The 16,936-nt window shown below is 39.0% G+C and overlaps 1 protein-coding gene across 1 annotated transcript in view; it reads left to right on the plus strand.

The window, feature by feature from the left end:
• Positions 1–16,936, plus strand: part of RNGTT (RNA guanylyltransferase and 5'-phosphatase) — a 270,093-nt gene that overhangs the window by 16,293 nt on the left and 236,864 nt on the right. Inside the window, exons 5-6 of the mRNA XM_066358895.1 lie at positions 10,792–10,867; positions 13,747–13,987. Coding sequence (XP_066214992.1) covers positions 10,792–10,867; positions 13,747–13,987 — 317 coding nt within the window. The remainder of the gene's footprint in view (positions 1–10,791; positions 10,868–13,746; positions 13,988–16,936) is intronic.

Raw genomic sequence — 16,936 nt, forward strand, 5'->3', positions numbered from 1 at the left:
AATGATGTTATAAAAATCTTTAAGTCATATTTTATCATAATTTTCTTTCATTATTGTTATATATCATAATTTTCTTTGTTCATTTTATGCCATTTGTTTCATCTCTACACCATTTAGTTTCTTATTTTTACATTCATCGGGTTTAAGTAAAACACTGCATTACCAGTACAACTGGTTTAATATTTGCAAAGACAATTTCCTCTTGGTAGACATCTTGGGAGGGGTTTGATGAAAAATATCCAAGACACAAAACACAAATTGCCGTGCCGAGTCTGGGATAACAGTTGAAATGGTACACGTGGAGATGGTAGTGCTGCCGGAAGCTGGTCTGCACTGTCGTTTGCCCAGCTGGGCAATGCTTGCGCTGCCAGACGTGGAGCAGTCGTGGCTAGCGATTGTGGTCGTAAAGTCGAATGGTCGTAAGTTGCATAGGTCGTAAGTCGATCAATATTTGTACATCACTGAAGGCAGAATCCATAGACACGTTTTTTTTTTCAGAGTGTTCCTGACTACTTGCATGAGAATTGCCTGAGGATTCTTATTAAAGATGTATGTTTTAGCCCCATCCTGGACTTACATAATCAGAAACCCTGGGAATGAAACCTAGGAATCTAGTTTTAACAAGGGTCTTGGGAGATTTTTATGCACAAGTAAATTTGAGAGCTGTTGTCAAAAATTAAAATGTGATGTCTGTTTATGATAATAGTAACAACTGCTATTAGTGAGTGCTTATTTGCTTGGCAGACATGGTGAGAAAGAAGGAATGAACGAATCCTCACAGCAACTCTGTATAGGATGAGGTGGTATCTGTTTTATAGTTAAGGAAATTGACTCTCAGAGAAGTTAAGTAGTTTGCCCACGTCACACATCTTGTAAGTGTTTAAACCAGACTTTTAATGCAGTTTCTGACTTCAAATTCCAAATTTCTAATTAGTTGCTACAGTAGTCTCTAGGTTGATCACATAAAAATGAAAAAAACTTCTGTGTTATAAAACACAACAGAAGCAAAGCAAAAAGATATTTGACAGAATGGGAAAAATGTTTGAAGCATATATAACACATAAAAGTTAATATTTTATATAAAAGGAGATTTTATCCTATAGGCAAGAGAAGTATTCCTCAATAGAAAAATATGAAAAACGATAAAAAGGTAATTTATAAACAATGAAATATGAATAGCCAAGAAACATGAAAGATGATTCTTTCTTTCTTTTTTTTTTATTCAGTGAGAAGAAGGGAAGCAGAGAGACAGATTCCCACATGCACTCTAACTGGGATCCACCTGGCAAGCCCACTAGGGGCCGATGCTCTGCCCATCTGGGGTGTTACTCTGTTGCTCAGCAACCAAGCTCTTCTTAGTGCTTGATTAGAGGCCATGGAGCCATCCTCAGCACCTGGGGCCAACTTGCTCCAATTGAGCCGTGGCTGCAGGATAGGGGGTTGGGGGAAGAGAAGCGAGTGGGAGGGGTGGAGAAGCAGATGGACACTTCTCCTGTGTGCCCTGACCAGGAATCAAACTCAGGACATCTGTATGCTGGGCCGATGCTCTACCACTGAGCCAATCGGCCAGGGCCCATGAAAGACTTTTTTTTCTCACTTGTTAACAAAAGATACAAATTAAAATATATGTTGTTACCATTTCCCATTAAATTGGCAATGATTTAAAAAATTATAAAGAACTGGATAAAATGGGTGTACTCATACATTTATTGGAGTTAAGTGGTACACCCTCTCTGGAGGGACAACTTGGTTATATTTGTCAAGATCATTAAAAGTGTTTATACACTTGGATTCATCAAGACCACATCTAAATATTTTAAGGAAGAAGTCAGAGGTAGTCATTAAGATTTATGAGGAAGGAGTTTCATCACAGCTTTCTAATAAAAAAACTGGAAACAGCTTACATATCTGATAAAAGCAGGCCATTTATATGGTACAGTATGCAACTACTATCTAACAAGAATAATGGGAATACATGACATACAGTATTATGATATGTATTTTTATGTATTTACACATTCACACGAATGTATGTAACAAGTACACATGCATACACATATATTTAGGTATATGACTAGAAGATATACAGCCTAAAACAACATTGAGGCTTTTATTTGAATAATAAAAACAACTGTTTTCTCATTTGAGAGAAGCCATTATAGGGCTATATGCTAACAATACTTGAAGATTTCAAAGGAGAGCAGTCAAGTCTTAGCATCTGGAATCAGATGTCATGATTTCAGAAAGATTAACACTCAGGTTTAGAAAAAGAAGTCAATCTTTATAATAAATTGTCTAGTTGTATTCTTGGAAGAACTGATTGGAAAAAATAAGTTGAGTGTTTTACAGGTTATAAAAATTATAGAACTCTGCTACAATATATTATATGTTACTATATATGTTTTATATCATGGGTAGTGATTCTCTTCATGTAGATCGAAGTGGAAGGGCCTGCAAAATGTTGGAGCACAGATTGTATTGGTAATTATTATAGTAATATTCTGAAGACAGTAACAGCAGCTGGTTGTTGGTAACACTTTTTCAAACAAAAGATGGTAAAGAATCAAATTTAATCTTAGGGTCTGAAAATATTGACCTACTTTTATAATATTTTAATTGTTTTAGTATCAGTTATGTATTTTTTTTTTAAATTAAACGAGAGGCGGGAGGCAGAGAGACAGACTTTTGCATGTGCCCTGACCAGGATCCACCTGGCATGGCCCCTATGGGTGCTCTACCCATCTGGGGCTGTTGCTCTGTTGCTCGACAATCAAGCTATTTTAGTGCCTGAGGTGAGGCCATGGAGCCATCCTCAGGCCTGGGGCCAGTTTGCTCCAACTGAGCCATGGCTGTGGGAGGGGAAAGAGAGAGAGAGAGAGAGTGAGAGAAAAGGGAGAGAGGGAAGGGTGGAAAAGTAGATGGTCGTTTCTCTGGTGTGCTCTGACCAAGAATCGAACCTGGCCATCCACATGCCAGGCTGACAGCCGGCCAGGGTTGCAAATGATTTTTCTGAGTCTCTCATTTCTTCATGTATTAGCTGGAATTCTTCTTTAGTAAGGAACTATTCCTTGGTTATTCTGAAATGCAGTTTGTATAGGAAAGGCAAGTTAAATGTTTGGTTCTTTCCTTTCATTTCTTAATTTTTAGAATAGTATGTTGGCATGTTAGCAATCTCTAGTGTTACTGATTAAATTTAATTTTTGAGAGTCTATGAACTCTGTATTTTTTTATATAGTTGTTGTATTTGAATTAGTTGCAGTCATAATTTATTATGTCCAAATTGCTTCATCCTAGACCAGTGAAGCCCCGTTTCTGTATCCTTTTGCTATCACCCCATCAGTCTTGATTGTTTTCTTGTTTTTTGGCACAAGATGTTTTCCAGATGTGGAATCATTTATTTCTCTAATGGGCCTGGTTTCTGAGTTCCTTGTAGTGGAAAATAGTATTTAGGGATAATCTGGATGTTAGACAGCTTTTCATAATTAAACATATTAACATTTTTTGCAGTTAAGCATGCAAATGTACCAAGTGGGAAAAATAGACTATAAATGTTACATCAATTCAGGTCAAGTTTTGTCCCCAAATGATTTATCAAAAATTTTATTTTTTTTAGAGCTGTTTTGAAATTATAACTAAAATTAGAGGTTATGTAGCTCTAGTGTATTTTTTTGCATGCATAGAAATAACTTTTGAAAATAAGAATTTTGTGGACTGGAGAACTTAAAAAATATGTGTTAAAAGAGAAACACTTGATTTTTTGGTAAATGATAGACTATGTATAATAGATACATAGCTTAACTAATACCTGTAATTACTTTACATGTTTCTAGTTATAAATACATGTGACAGCTTTGTGAATATGTATTTTCATTAGTAGCACATGCTTACTTTAGTAAAAAAAAAATCTTCTGATCATATCTGTGGTGGTGCAGTGGATAAAGCATCGACCAGGAACGCTGAGGTGGCTGGGCTTGCCCGGTCACAGCACACACAGGAAGCAACTACATACTACAGGTCGATGCTTCCTGCTTTTCCCCGCTCTTTCTCTCTCCTCTCAAAAAACCCCAATAAAATAAAATTTAATAAAATCTTTTGATTAAGTAAAACTATTTAAGATAATGGCACATTATAAATTCTTAATAATTATTAATTTCCTTTTAGTGTTCTTATATTTTTGCTCATTGAGACCAGGTCTCAACCTCAGCACTATTGAAATTTTGTACTGTATAATGCTTTATTTTGGGGGACTTTCCTGTGCATTGTAGAATGTTTAACAGAATCCCTGGCCTGTACTCCCTAGATGTTATAACAATTAAAAAGGTCTACTGATATCGTCAGGCGTTCTTGGGTAGGGTAGGAGGGTTGGGGTCAAAGGTGCCTCCTAGAGAAAACCACTGATTCTAGACTGATCAGATATGTTTTTTCTTTATTTTTATTATTATTATTATTATTATTATTATTATTTTTTTTTAATTCAGTGAGAGGAGGAGAGGCAGAGACAGACTCCCGCATGCTTCCTGACCGAGATCCACCCAGCAAACCCACTAGAGAGTGATGCTCTGACCATCTGGGCCATTGCTTCGTTGCACCAATGGAGCTTTTCTTAGTGCCTGAGGTGGAAGCCATGGAGCCATCCTTAGTGCTTGGGGCCAACTCACTCCAATCGAGCCATGTCTTCGGGGTGGGCATGGGGGAGGAAAAGTGAGGTGGGGATGGAGAAGCAGATGGGAGCTTCTTCTGGGTGCCCTGACTGGAAAGCAAACCCAGGATATCTACACACTGGGCTATTGTTCTACCACTGAGCCAACCGGCCAGAGCCAGATAAGTTTTTTGACCCTAAAAAATAATTTATCTGACTGGTGAGATGGAAAGGAAATTGTATATATTGAGAATCAGGCTTTATTTAAAAGACATGCTAGCACTAGCCCTTTATAACTCACTTCTTTCTAATTTATAGTTATATATATCCAGTATGTATATTCCTAGTGTTATAGAGTTCATCTTTTTCTCCTTTTGTTGGAGAGATTCTTTTCTTGATTTGATTTTAAAACTACAGTTTTTCCTTAAAATGAAGAATGTTAATAATTTTTGAAATGCTTTATAAATTTATTTCACTATTTTTAGCTTACCTAGAAGATGAAGACAAATTTGACTAAGAAGTTGACTTGAAATAGTTTAAAAATGAGTTAATCTTTAGTTCTGAACTCTGCTTTACTTGCCACTAGATGGACCTATTCTCATAATGAACTAAAGAAAACTGAAATCATTTTAACATTGAAGATGTATCAGACTAAACTTGTAGTAAACTTAAGTAATAGAATTTTTTTACATTAAATGCACAATCTTTTTTTTGGGGGGATAAAGATTTGTCAATTAGACTAAAACTATATTTTCATAACAAAGAATATTAAAAGAGCAGTTGTACTTAAATTATGTAATGTTGTCAGATGACAATCATTTAATTGGCAATTTTTATTACATCTTCTATTCATAAAATATTTAATCTTGCTAGAGTAAAAATTAGATACAAAAATGGTGGTTTAGGTGAGAAACATATCTGAAGTTAGAATACATGTTGCTTAAATTGGTTTGAAATATACAGTGTGTCTGTAAAGTCATGGTGCACTTTTGACTGGTCACAGGAAAGCAACAAAAGATGACAGAAATGTGAAATCTGCACCAACTAAAAGGAAAACTCTCCCAGTTTCATACCTATTCAGTGCAGTTCGATGTGGGCTCATGTATAGATTGTTTAGGGCTCCTTAGGTAGCTATCCCGTATAGCCTCTACAGACTCATCACTGACTGATGGCCTACCAGAACGGGTTTTTCCACCAAACTGCTGGTTTCCTTCGACTGCTTATCCCACCGAGTAATGTTATTCCTATGTGGTGGCAATTTCGTTATAAACGCGCAGGTATTCACGTTGCACTTTGGTCACGGAGTCGAATTTAGCGAGCCATAGATCACACTGAACTTTCCTCTGTACCGTCCACATCTCGACTGGCATGGCTGTGGGCTGCTCCGCTGTACACACGGTGTTACGTCATCATCTACGCATGTGCACATGCAGCCACATCATCCTACAGAAACTGGGAGGGTTTTCCTTTTATTTGGTGCAGATTTCACATTTCTATCGTCTTTTGTTGCTTTCCTGTGACCAGTCAAAAGTGCACCTTGACTTTACAGACACACTGTAGAGTAGAAAAAAACTTACATGTTGGGTTAAGATACATGTTGAATAAAAAAAGTCTGTTTACAGCTAATGCTTTTGTGTAACTTTTTTGAGTACCCCTTTTTTTACAAAGCAATAGAGAATGATGGAACTTCTAGAATTCCAGTATTATAGCCATTTACTTATAGATGGGTTTTTTTCTGTTTAGGGATGATCTCTTCTATTTCTTCATTTCAGAAACTTCATTTCAGTTATATTCTTGTTCTCTATTTTTGTCAACCTCTGACTTAACTAGGTCCTTTCCTGCTTGGAAACATAGCTAAGCCTCCTATATTAGAAACTACCACCTCTGCAAAAAAAAAAAACCCCACAAAAACAAAAAAAACCACACACACACACCCAGAATTCTCCAAACCACACCTTTCTTTCTGTTTTATATTTCCCCTTTCCAGCTGACTTTTTGAGAGATTGATACTTGAATTTATTTATTCTCATTTACTTTCTTGCAACCTGGAATCCTCCCTCTGTACTCTTTAATCACAATTTTCAGTTCTAATCATTATGTGGTTACACAATTAAACACTAATATCTTGAATTTTCCTCTTTGTTTTCTTAACCCCATAACAATTCATTTTTAATTTTTGTTTCTGGTCACCCCTGTTCCCCATTTATTCTTGCAAAGTTGATTTTCCTCATACTTCATTTTTAATTTTATTCTCTTATTTTATTTTACTTTATTTTATTTTATTTTATTTTAGTGAGAGAGAGAGACAGGAAGGGAGCGGGATGAGAAGCATCAACTCATAGTTATGACACCTTAGTTGTTCATTTATTGCTTTCTCCTATGTGCCTTGACTGGGGGGTCCCAGCCAAGCCAGTGACCCCTTGCTCAAGCCAGCGACGTTTGTGCTCACGCCAGCAACCATGGGGTTATGTCTGTGATCCCACACTCAAACTGATGACCCCGTGCTCATGCTGGATGAACCCACATTGCAAGCTGGCAACCTTGGGGTTTGAACTTGGGTTCTCAGCATCCCAGGCTCACACTCTATCCACTGTGCCACCTCCTGGTCAGGTTCTTCTCTTATTTTACATACCCATTGTCAGCAATCTTTTTTTTTTTTTTTTTTTGTATTTTTCTGAAGCTAGAAACGGGGAGAGACAGTCAGACAGACTCCTGCATGCGCCTGACTGGGATCCACCCGGCATGCCCACCAGGGACGAAGCTCTGCCCACCAGGGGTCGATGCTTTGCCCCTCCGGGGCGTCGCTCTGTTGCGACCAGAGCCACTCCAGCGCCTGGGGCAGAGGCCAAGGAGCCATCCCCAGCGCCCGGGCCATGTTTGCTCCAGTGGAGCCTCGCTGCGGAGGGGAAGAGAGAGACAGAGAGGAAGGAGAGGGGGAGGAGTGGAGAAGCAGATGGGCGCTTCTCCTGTGTGCCCTGGCCGGGAATCGAACCCGGGACTTCTGCACGCCAGGCCGACGCTCTACCACTGAGCCAACCGGCCAGGGCCTTGTCAGCAATCTTAATTACACCATAGACACCTTCCATAGTTGACTAATATTGATTGTTCTTGACTTTGTAACTCCAGCCAGATCTCTTTGTAAACTCTTTACCATTATTTACAAAGACTTCTGAATCCTATAAGAACCTTAAACTTAGCATGTCCAACTGTACTTACTCGTTGCCTTGGCTGTAAGATGATGTAAACTCCTGTACTTCCTAACCTAGTAAATGGTACTGCTGCCCAGTTAGTCCCAAACCAGAAAACAAAGACTCCTTATATCTTTTCTCTCAATATTGACAGTCATTAATCCTCAGATCGCAGATTCTGTCTTAACTGTCTCTCAGCCTGCCTTTTCTCCCTGTCCCCATCACTGCGATCCTTTCACTCAGACGCCTGTCTCACACATAAATCAGTGAGCTGGCTTCCTTACTGGTTTTCTTGCTTCATTGTAGCCTCCTCCGTATCTTCTGTTGAGCTGCCACTGAAGTGGATTGTCTGAAAACTGAAAATTTTATTGCTGTGCTTAAAATTCCTTTTTTAAAATTTATTGATGTTTGGAGAGAGGGGAGAGAGAGAAAGAGGGGTAAAAGCAGGAAACATCTGTGCATAGTAGTTGCTTCTTGTATGTACCTTGACCAGGCAAGTCCAGGGATTTGAACTGGCGTCCTCAGTGTTCTAGCTTGATGCTTTATCCACTGCACCACTACAGGTCAGGCTTAAAATTCTTTAATATCTCCCTGTTGCTCTTATAATTTCTTTAGTATAGTATTTGACTGTCCTGTTCAACTGCACTTGGCATTACTGTCTTGTCATATTCCATGCTCTAGCCATTGTTAAATGTTTAAAGTTTGCTGTATATACTATTTTGATTCATAAATTTATATTTGCACAAATTGCTTCTTCTGTCTGCAGTTCCTTTTAGCCTTGTTTATTGAGCATTTTTCATTGAGTAAGGTTTTATTCTAAATATTAGTGATTATTTTATTTACTATGAATTATAGAAATAGGTAATTTGGCTCAATATTGGTTTTTAATATAATATTTTTTAAGTAGTAAAGACATATTTTAGAAAGAAGTTTTTCCCTATTACAGAAATGAGATGAAAATGATTTTTTATTGGTATACTTTAAAAAATTATTCAATTTATAACATTTTCAATAAAGTCAGTTGCTGAAAACAAGGTCATGTTGATGAACATAACATTCGGAATATGTTATTTATTTATTTTTTGGAATATGTTATTAAAGCCAATTGCAGACTTGTACTATCATCTCACTATAACATTTGATTTTTTAAAAAACTACATTATGGAAGCATACTTTATATATAGTGAACTGCATTCATTTGACATGTACAGTTTGAGTTTTTTAATTTTTTTTTTTTTTTTTTTTTGCAATTTATGGATTTTACCAAAAGGAAGGGAGAGAGGGAGACAGGAATATCGAGCTGAGCTGTTCCAGTATGTGCCCTAACTGGGGATCTAACTGGCAACCCTTGCACTCCGGGACGATGCTCTCACCAGCTGAGCTATCCGGTCAGGGCCTGTTTGATGAGTTTTGACAAAGATGCGTATGAAGCTATAATCAAGATTCAGAGCATTTCCACCTTATGTCCCTTTGTTTCCATCCTTTCTTCAACACTTAGTTGTAGATTAAGCAATCACTTTCTATTTTGTCACTATAGATTAGTTTGCAGTTTGCATTTTCTACAATTTAAAAAATGAAATATATCTGACATGTAACTGTAACTTAAAGTGTACAACCTTTAGCTTACCGTTAAACAGAGATAACAGGAAAGCCTTCATTCTGAGGTTTGTAGGAGAGTGAGTTAACCTGGCAGTAATGTCATGTTGGTAAGGCTTTGTGCTATCAAGCTGTTATTACTTTTTCAAAGTAATTGGAATGACTTAAAAATGTAATCATTTTTGGAGTTTATGAAGTTCATTTACAGTTTCCAGTATATAGAAGTAGGACCACACTGATCCCAATTCCTGAAGAAAGGTTTAAGAAAAAAAAAATATTTTTCCTCAGCAGGTTTTTCTTCTAAAAGTTTTTTTGAAAGATTATAAGGTAATGTAAAGATAAAGGCAGTTGGTTTCTACAAAACTTCAGAGTAGTTTTATTTTTATTGTGCTTTATATTCATCAGTTAGTCAATTATTATTTTTTTTCCTTTATTTTCCAAGTGAGAGGAGGTGAGATAAAGAGACAGACTCCCATATGTGCCCTGACTGGGATCCACTCAGCAACCCCATCTGGGGTGGATGTTCTGCTCATCTTGGGCCATGCTCTCAACTGAGCTATTTTTAACACCTGAGGCAGAGGTTCCAGGAGGCTCCACAAAGCCTTCCTCAGCACCTGGGGCCAGTTTGCTTAAACCCGTCAAGCTGTGGGAGGGGAAGAGAGAGTGAGAGAGAGAGAGAGAAAGAGAAAAGGAGGGAAAGGGGAGGGGGATGAGTGGAGAAGCAGATGGTGTCTTCTTCTGTGTGCCCTGACCAGGAATTGAATCCAGGACATCCACATTCCGGGTTGACGCTCTACCACTGAGCCACTGGCCAGGGCCATCAATTATTTTCTGTTCCCAGTTGTGTGTGTGTGTGTGTGTCCTTAGAGTTATGTGTTTGGTAAAAATATCTCCTTGTTTAAAATGCGTGAAATCTTTTGGTTTTAGGAGAAATCTTTAGATCCTAGAGACAATTTGTAACTAATAAATCAATATATAACATTTAAATTTCTAGTTAGTGCTATAAATTAGATTCTAAGACACTTAAACTGACAGGTTACTAAGGGCTGAGGTTTTTTTAAAAAAATTTTTATTTATTTTTTGTGAGAGGAATGTGAGAAGAGAGAGAGGCAGTGAGAGAGAGAGAGAGAGAGAGAGAGAGAGAGAGAGGAACATCGAACTGTTCGTGTATGTGCCCTGACTGAGGACTGACCGACAGCTCTGTGCTCTAACCAGCGAGCTATCTGGCCAGGGCTAGAGAGGGCTGAGTTTTTATAATGTAGTTATTTTATAAAATAGTTGAAATGTTTTTATAGCATATTAGAATTTTAAAGTAAAATGTGTCCTCTGAAGTGATTAATTTTAAAACAATGCTACTTTATTTTCTAGGTGTTCATTGTACCCATGGTTTCAATCGCACCGGTTTTCTGATATGTGCCTTTTTGGTGGAGAAAATGGATTGGAGGTATTTGTTTCTTATAATGGAAGAAGACATATTTAGTTATTTATAAAGATTATTTGTTTTTTTAGTTTTAGCACTGTATATTGCCAAATTTATGGTGAAATATGATTAATATAATTTGAATTTGTTTTCATTTTAGATCTGGTTAATCTTTACATGCCATTAATTATCTGGTTGTTGTTTGTTTTTTTTTTTTTACAGAGATAGAGTCAGAGAGAGGGGTAGACAGGGACAGACAGACAGGAATGGAGAGATGAGAAGCATCAATCATTAGTTTTTCGTTGCGCATTGTGACACCTTAGTTGTTTATTGATTGCTTTCTCATATGTGCCTTGACCGCGGGCCTTCAGCAGACCAAGTAACCCCTTGCTCGAGCCAGTGACCTTGGGTCCAAGCTGGTGAGCTTTTGCTCAAACCAGATGCGCCCGTGCTTAAGCTGGCAACCTCGGGGTCTCGAACCTGGGTCCTCAGCATCCCAGTCCGACGCTCTATCCACTGCACCACCGCCTGGTCAGGCTGTTTTTTTTTGACAGAGACAGATAGAGGGACATAGGGACAGGCAGACAGGAAGGTAGAGAGATAAGCATCAATTCTTTATTGGAGCACCTTAGTTGTTCATTGATTGCTTTCTCACATGCCTTGACAGGGTAGGGGGGGAGGCTACAGCAGAGCGAGTCGCCCTGTGCTCTAGCCAGTGACCTTGGGCTTTCAGCCAGTGACCATGGGGTCATGTCTATGATCTCATGCTCAAGCCAGCGACCCTGCGATCAAGCTGGTGTGAGCTCATGCTCAAGCTGGTGACGTCAGGGTTTTGAACCTGGGTCCTCTGCGTCCCAGTCCGACACTCTATCCACTGTACTACCACCTGACCAGGCTACTGGGTTTGTTTGTTTTTTTAGAGCGAGAGAGAGGGACAGACAGAGACAGACAGGAAGGGAGAGAAATGAGAAGCACTAACTCATGGTTGCCGCACTTTCGTTGTTCATTGATTGCTTTCTCATATGTGCCTTGACCGGGGTTGTGGATGGAGGTCTCTAGCCACGCCAGTGACCCCTTGCTGAAGCCAGTGACCTTTGGGCTCAAGCCTGTGACTAAGGGGTCATGTCTTTGATCCCATGCTCAATCTGGCAACCCCGTGCTCAAGCCGGAGACCTCGGGGGTTTAGAACCTGGTTTCTCAGCGTCCCATGTTGATGCTGTTTATCCACTGCACCACCACTGGTCAGGCAATTATCTGGTGTTTTTGTACTAAGTAGCATTTGAGTTGAGTGCTTATAGAGTCTGTATATTTCTTTTTTTTCCCAGATGTTTTTTACTTATCAGAGACACTTTTTTCCCAATATTTTGTGTTTGTATTCACCTTTGGAAGTTACTGTTGTTTTTTTCATTTTTAGCAGTGCATTTTGTTAGCTGCTAAGTAGAGGAAAAACTTATAATGCTATACGGAAAAGGTAGTTTTGGGACAGGGTTACTCTATTTAAATCAATCAGCATGTTTTTATTGAGCACCTCTTACTAGTGAAATACCTTTATAGATCCTGAGACATTAGAATTTTAGTTACTCAGAAATTCCTGAGAGAATGGGATGTTACTAACTGAATTTCCTCATTTACTGACTAAGGGTTATTATTTTGTTTACAGAACTTTTCACAAAGCAGGTCCTTCTCTGAATATAATCAGATGAAGTACACATTTGATTGTGTATTTTATTTCCTTGTTCATGCATCCTCAGTGGTTTTCTTCTGCATGTACTTTGGTACTGCCTTTCTGGCCTTTCAGATGCTCTACACCAGAAGTTTTCTTTATGTGTGTGTGTGTGACAGAGAGAGAGAGAGAGAGAAAGAGAGAGAGACAGATAGGGACAGATAGACAGGAAGAGAGAGAGATGAGAAACATCAATTCTTCATTGCTGTGCCTTAGTTGTTCACCAGTTGCTTTCTCACATGTGCCTTGATGGGGGGGAGGGGTGCTACAGCTGAGCTAGTTACCCCTTGCTCAAGCCAGTGACCTTGGGGCTCAAGCCAGCAACCATGGGACATGTCTATGATCACACGCTCAAGCCAGCAACACCCGTGCTCAAGCTGGTGAGCTGCACTTAAGCTGGATGAGCCCGTGCTCAAGCCGGCGACCTTGGGGCTTCGAACCCAGGCTTTTGCTCTGTCCACTGTGCCACTGCCTGCTCAGGTTCTACACCAGCAATTTTCAACCTTTTCCATCTCATGGCACACATAAACTAATTACTAAAATTCTGCAGGACTCCAAAAAATATATTTGTATAACTTTGATTCATTCACACTGGAAGACTATTGTGTTGGCTGTAGTCATTTTTTTATTTGACATTTTAAGGGAAAAGAGGTCAATGCCCCTGAGTAAATAGTTAGGTATAGCATTTTTTAAAAATTCTTGCAGCATACCAGTTGAAGATCGCCACTCTAAAAATGACCCCAGAGTTCTGAGTCAGATTCAGCCTATGTGTAGCCTTTCTCTGAGGACCCATGATGTGTTGTCTGATGTTGAAAGTTCCTGAAAAACCAGCATGCGTTTTACTTTTATTGATACTGCTATTCACATTTCTTTGACTGATGTTTTTTCTTAGAGTCAGACCTCAACCTTTAAAGCTTTGTTTAAATTTTTCACAGACTATCTAGGTCTCCTCTATACACTCATTGCAATTTACTTCTAGGAGTTATCAATGTATCTTACATTAAAACTGTTTCAGAATTATTTTGTTCCTTAATAGATTGAATGCCTTAAGAGTGGGATTGTGATTTGTCTGTTTTATAAATCTCTATATACTTCTTTTGTGTCTTAAATATAATAAGTTTTTAAAAATCTGCATAAATGGAGAGTAGTGAGGAAATTGCCTGGTGTTTGTTCTCCATAGTATTGAAGCAGCAGTTGCCACTTTTGCTCAAGCCAGACCACCAGGAATTTATAAGGGTGATTATTTGAAAGAACTTTTTCGTCGCTATGGTGATATTGAGGAAGCACCACCCCCACCTCTATTGCCAGATTGGTGTTTTGAGGATGATGAAGATGAAGATGACGATGAGGATGCAAAAAAGGAATCAGAACCTGGGTCAAGTGCCTCCTTTGGCAAAAGGAGAAAAGAACGTTTAAAACTGGTAATGTTTAAAAATATTACAGTCTTTACCTTTTTCTTCAGCAGGTTTATTGAGATTTATGAAAACGGAATGTTGACTGTTTTATTAGATTTGTGAGGTTATTTTATTCTAGGTATTTCTAAAGATTCTTGATAGTCATAAGGCTTTGCCTTTTCTACAAGAACAGCTTGTTAATGGCACTGGGTGGGTAGCTTAACTTGGTTAGAGTGATGTCTTGATACGCCAAGGTTGTGGGTTCGATCCCTTGTCAGGGAACATACAAGTATCAACTAATGAATGCATAAATAAGTGGAACAGACTGATGTTTCTCTCTCTCTCTCTTTATTCCTCTCTCTCTAAAATCAATAAATAAAAGTTAAAAAAATAGAAAAAATTTGTTATGTAAATTCATTCCTGTTTTTGTTTCTTAGGTAAACCAAAGAACTCTTAGATATTAGATTGAGAATTTGCTATTTCTTTGCAAAGTATTATGAAATTCCAACTAAATAACTAGTGAAAATTTTACTAATGCTGTACAAAGTTGTTACAGAGTTAAAATAACTTTACATATAAACTCTGCTCCTTCCTGTGGGTGATATTTTTCTATTTTCTATAAAGTTGAATTGTGACGCCACTTCTGTGGCCAACTCCCATTGATCTTCTAAAAATAAAAGAAGATCTGAAAAAATAATCTCTTATAAATTTATATCCCTTATAAAAACCATCCCTTACAAAAATCTCATGAGAGGGCAGTCACCTACATGCTGTCATGTCATGCTCTTAGACGCTCTTTAGGTTCTGACTCCTATTTTCCTAGGCATGTGACTCAGTAATTTCAGATATCTAAATCCAGGAGAGAATGAGTTAGACTGAAAACATTGGACATTATCTCCTTTTCTTGGGGAATCTGAGAGATGTTGAGAAAAGTACTGGTTGTACTTGAAAGTGTGGAGGAAATGAAGTATATAACAAAGTTAATAATTCAGATGTGTGGGGAACATGGTTGAGGAGTAAATACAATACATTTTTTAGTTGACAGTGATTCACAGACAAGGAAGAAAATGCCTTATTTTATATAAATTATATAATAATATGCTTTAAAAAAAGTCCTTGTTTGAAAATCATTGTTTTAATATGTATTTAAATGTTTCAAACTTTAAAACTCTGAGGCCACTGAAAAGTATAAATTGCTTTGAAACAAATAATTTCAAAAATAGTTTATATATTCTTTTACTCTAACTCAGTCTCTCCTGGATTTAGATATCTGAAATTATTGAGTCACATGCCTAGGAAAATAGGAGTCAGAACCTAAAGAGCGTCTAAGAGCATGACATGACAGCATGTAGGTGATTGCCCTCTCATGAGATTTTTGTAAGGGATGGTTTTTATAAGGGATATAAATTTATAAGAGATTATTTTTTTAGATATACAATCATGGGCATATGCTTAGTTTGTCTTCTGAAAAATTTTGCCTGCCATGTCTTAGATTACTATGAAGAGTTTTGATGTCATAGATTCCTGAAAGGGCCTCAGGTAACTCCAAGGGTCCCCAGGCCACACTTTGAGCACTACCACTCTGATAGGATATTAGTAACTTTATGAGTTTGTTAATGCCTATTGTTTAGTTCCTCGAGCTCAAGAATAATTCATGCTTTTCCTTGTCTCCCCACCTTGATTTATGCATTCATTAATGTCCACTGAGGCAGTGGGGACACCTGCTACTTGTCCCGAGGAGCCTTTAGACCAGAGGGGCAGGCAGAGGGCAGCAGTGATAAGCACTCTGACAGAGGTGAGTGGAGGGCTACCAAGGACAGAGCTGGGGAGATGGGTTGACCAGGTTGAGGTGGGAGGGGCAAGAAGGCAAAATTTCTGGCAGAGGGAAACATCACTGAAAATTTTAAGGACCTGCGATGTTATGGTTTGTGTGGAATAGGGAAATCCCAGTAAACTGCCTGATGTCCTGAACTTGATGCTGTGGGAAGCTTGATACCCAGGACTTCGCTGATGGCTATCAATAGGGTCAGAGGGCAGCTCTTTCAGGGAAATGCTTCACCCCAGGGCAGTGGAGGGCCTCTTCCCTGGACCGATAGCGTCTCCCAGACCCCATCCACCAAAGAGATGTGAGATGATGAATGCTGTGCCCCTCAGGGTCAGCGGGCTGACAAGGGGAGGTGGATCCCACATATGTGGTATGAACCTTGGGGGAAGCATTCACACTTGAAGGGCATTCACACTTGACTTTGGCTTCTTGAAGTCTTTGAGAATATAGTTTTATCACAGCAGAAACTTGGGGAGGTTTGTGTGTATCCCTTGATGAGAAGCCCTTACTACAAGGCTCCAGGTCTGTGCATCAAGGAAGGGCGAGAAACAACAAAATACCTGGAATTGGAAAAGGCAACCAGTTTAGTGGGTACCAGTTTGAGCAGGCTCCCTTGCAATGATACGTTTCACCCTAGAATGTAAGATGAGCTGAGCTGTGCAGCAGAAGGCTGTATTAAAGGCAGGCCTGCAAGGTGCATGCAGCTCAGTGAGGTGACTGCCATGCAGGGCCCACTGGTGTGTCTGTGGACAAAGTAGGGGGCTCTTGTTTGTGATCTTTGCAGCCACCTCCACAAGTATCCAGAGTGCTCTCTGGTGAGTGTGGGCCAGTTTGCACCGGTGGTGCCTGACCAGTGTATTGATTTAAATGCAGTAGCGTGCAGCCCTCAGCATGGAAGGTTCATTTGCCTCTGTTCTTAAATTAGGTTAAATGGCATCGGTGTCCATATTTCCAGACTTGAAATATATGGATCCTGAGCAGTTCTGATGTACATCTGAGACTGATGGATGTGTTGGTCTCAGTTTGAAAAGGGAGGGCCCAGTGCTGGTCCATAGCTGCTAGGAACTGGTTGTTACCTGATCACCAGGAAGGAACATTTGCTGCGGTTGCACTGGCAGACCCTTCTCCAAGGCTGAAGCCACGCCACTGTG

This window comes from Saccopteryx leptura, chromosome 1, assembly GCF_036850995.1.
Source record: "Saccopteryx leptura isolate mSacLep1 chromosome 1, mSacLep1_pri_phased_curated, whole genome shotgun sequence".
Taxonomy (NCBI): domain Eukaryota; kingdom Metazoa; phylum Chordata; class Mammalia; order Chiroptera; family Emballonuridae; genus Saccopteryx; species Saccopteryx leptura.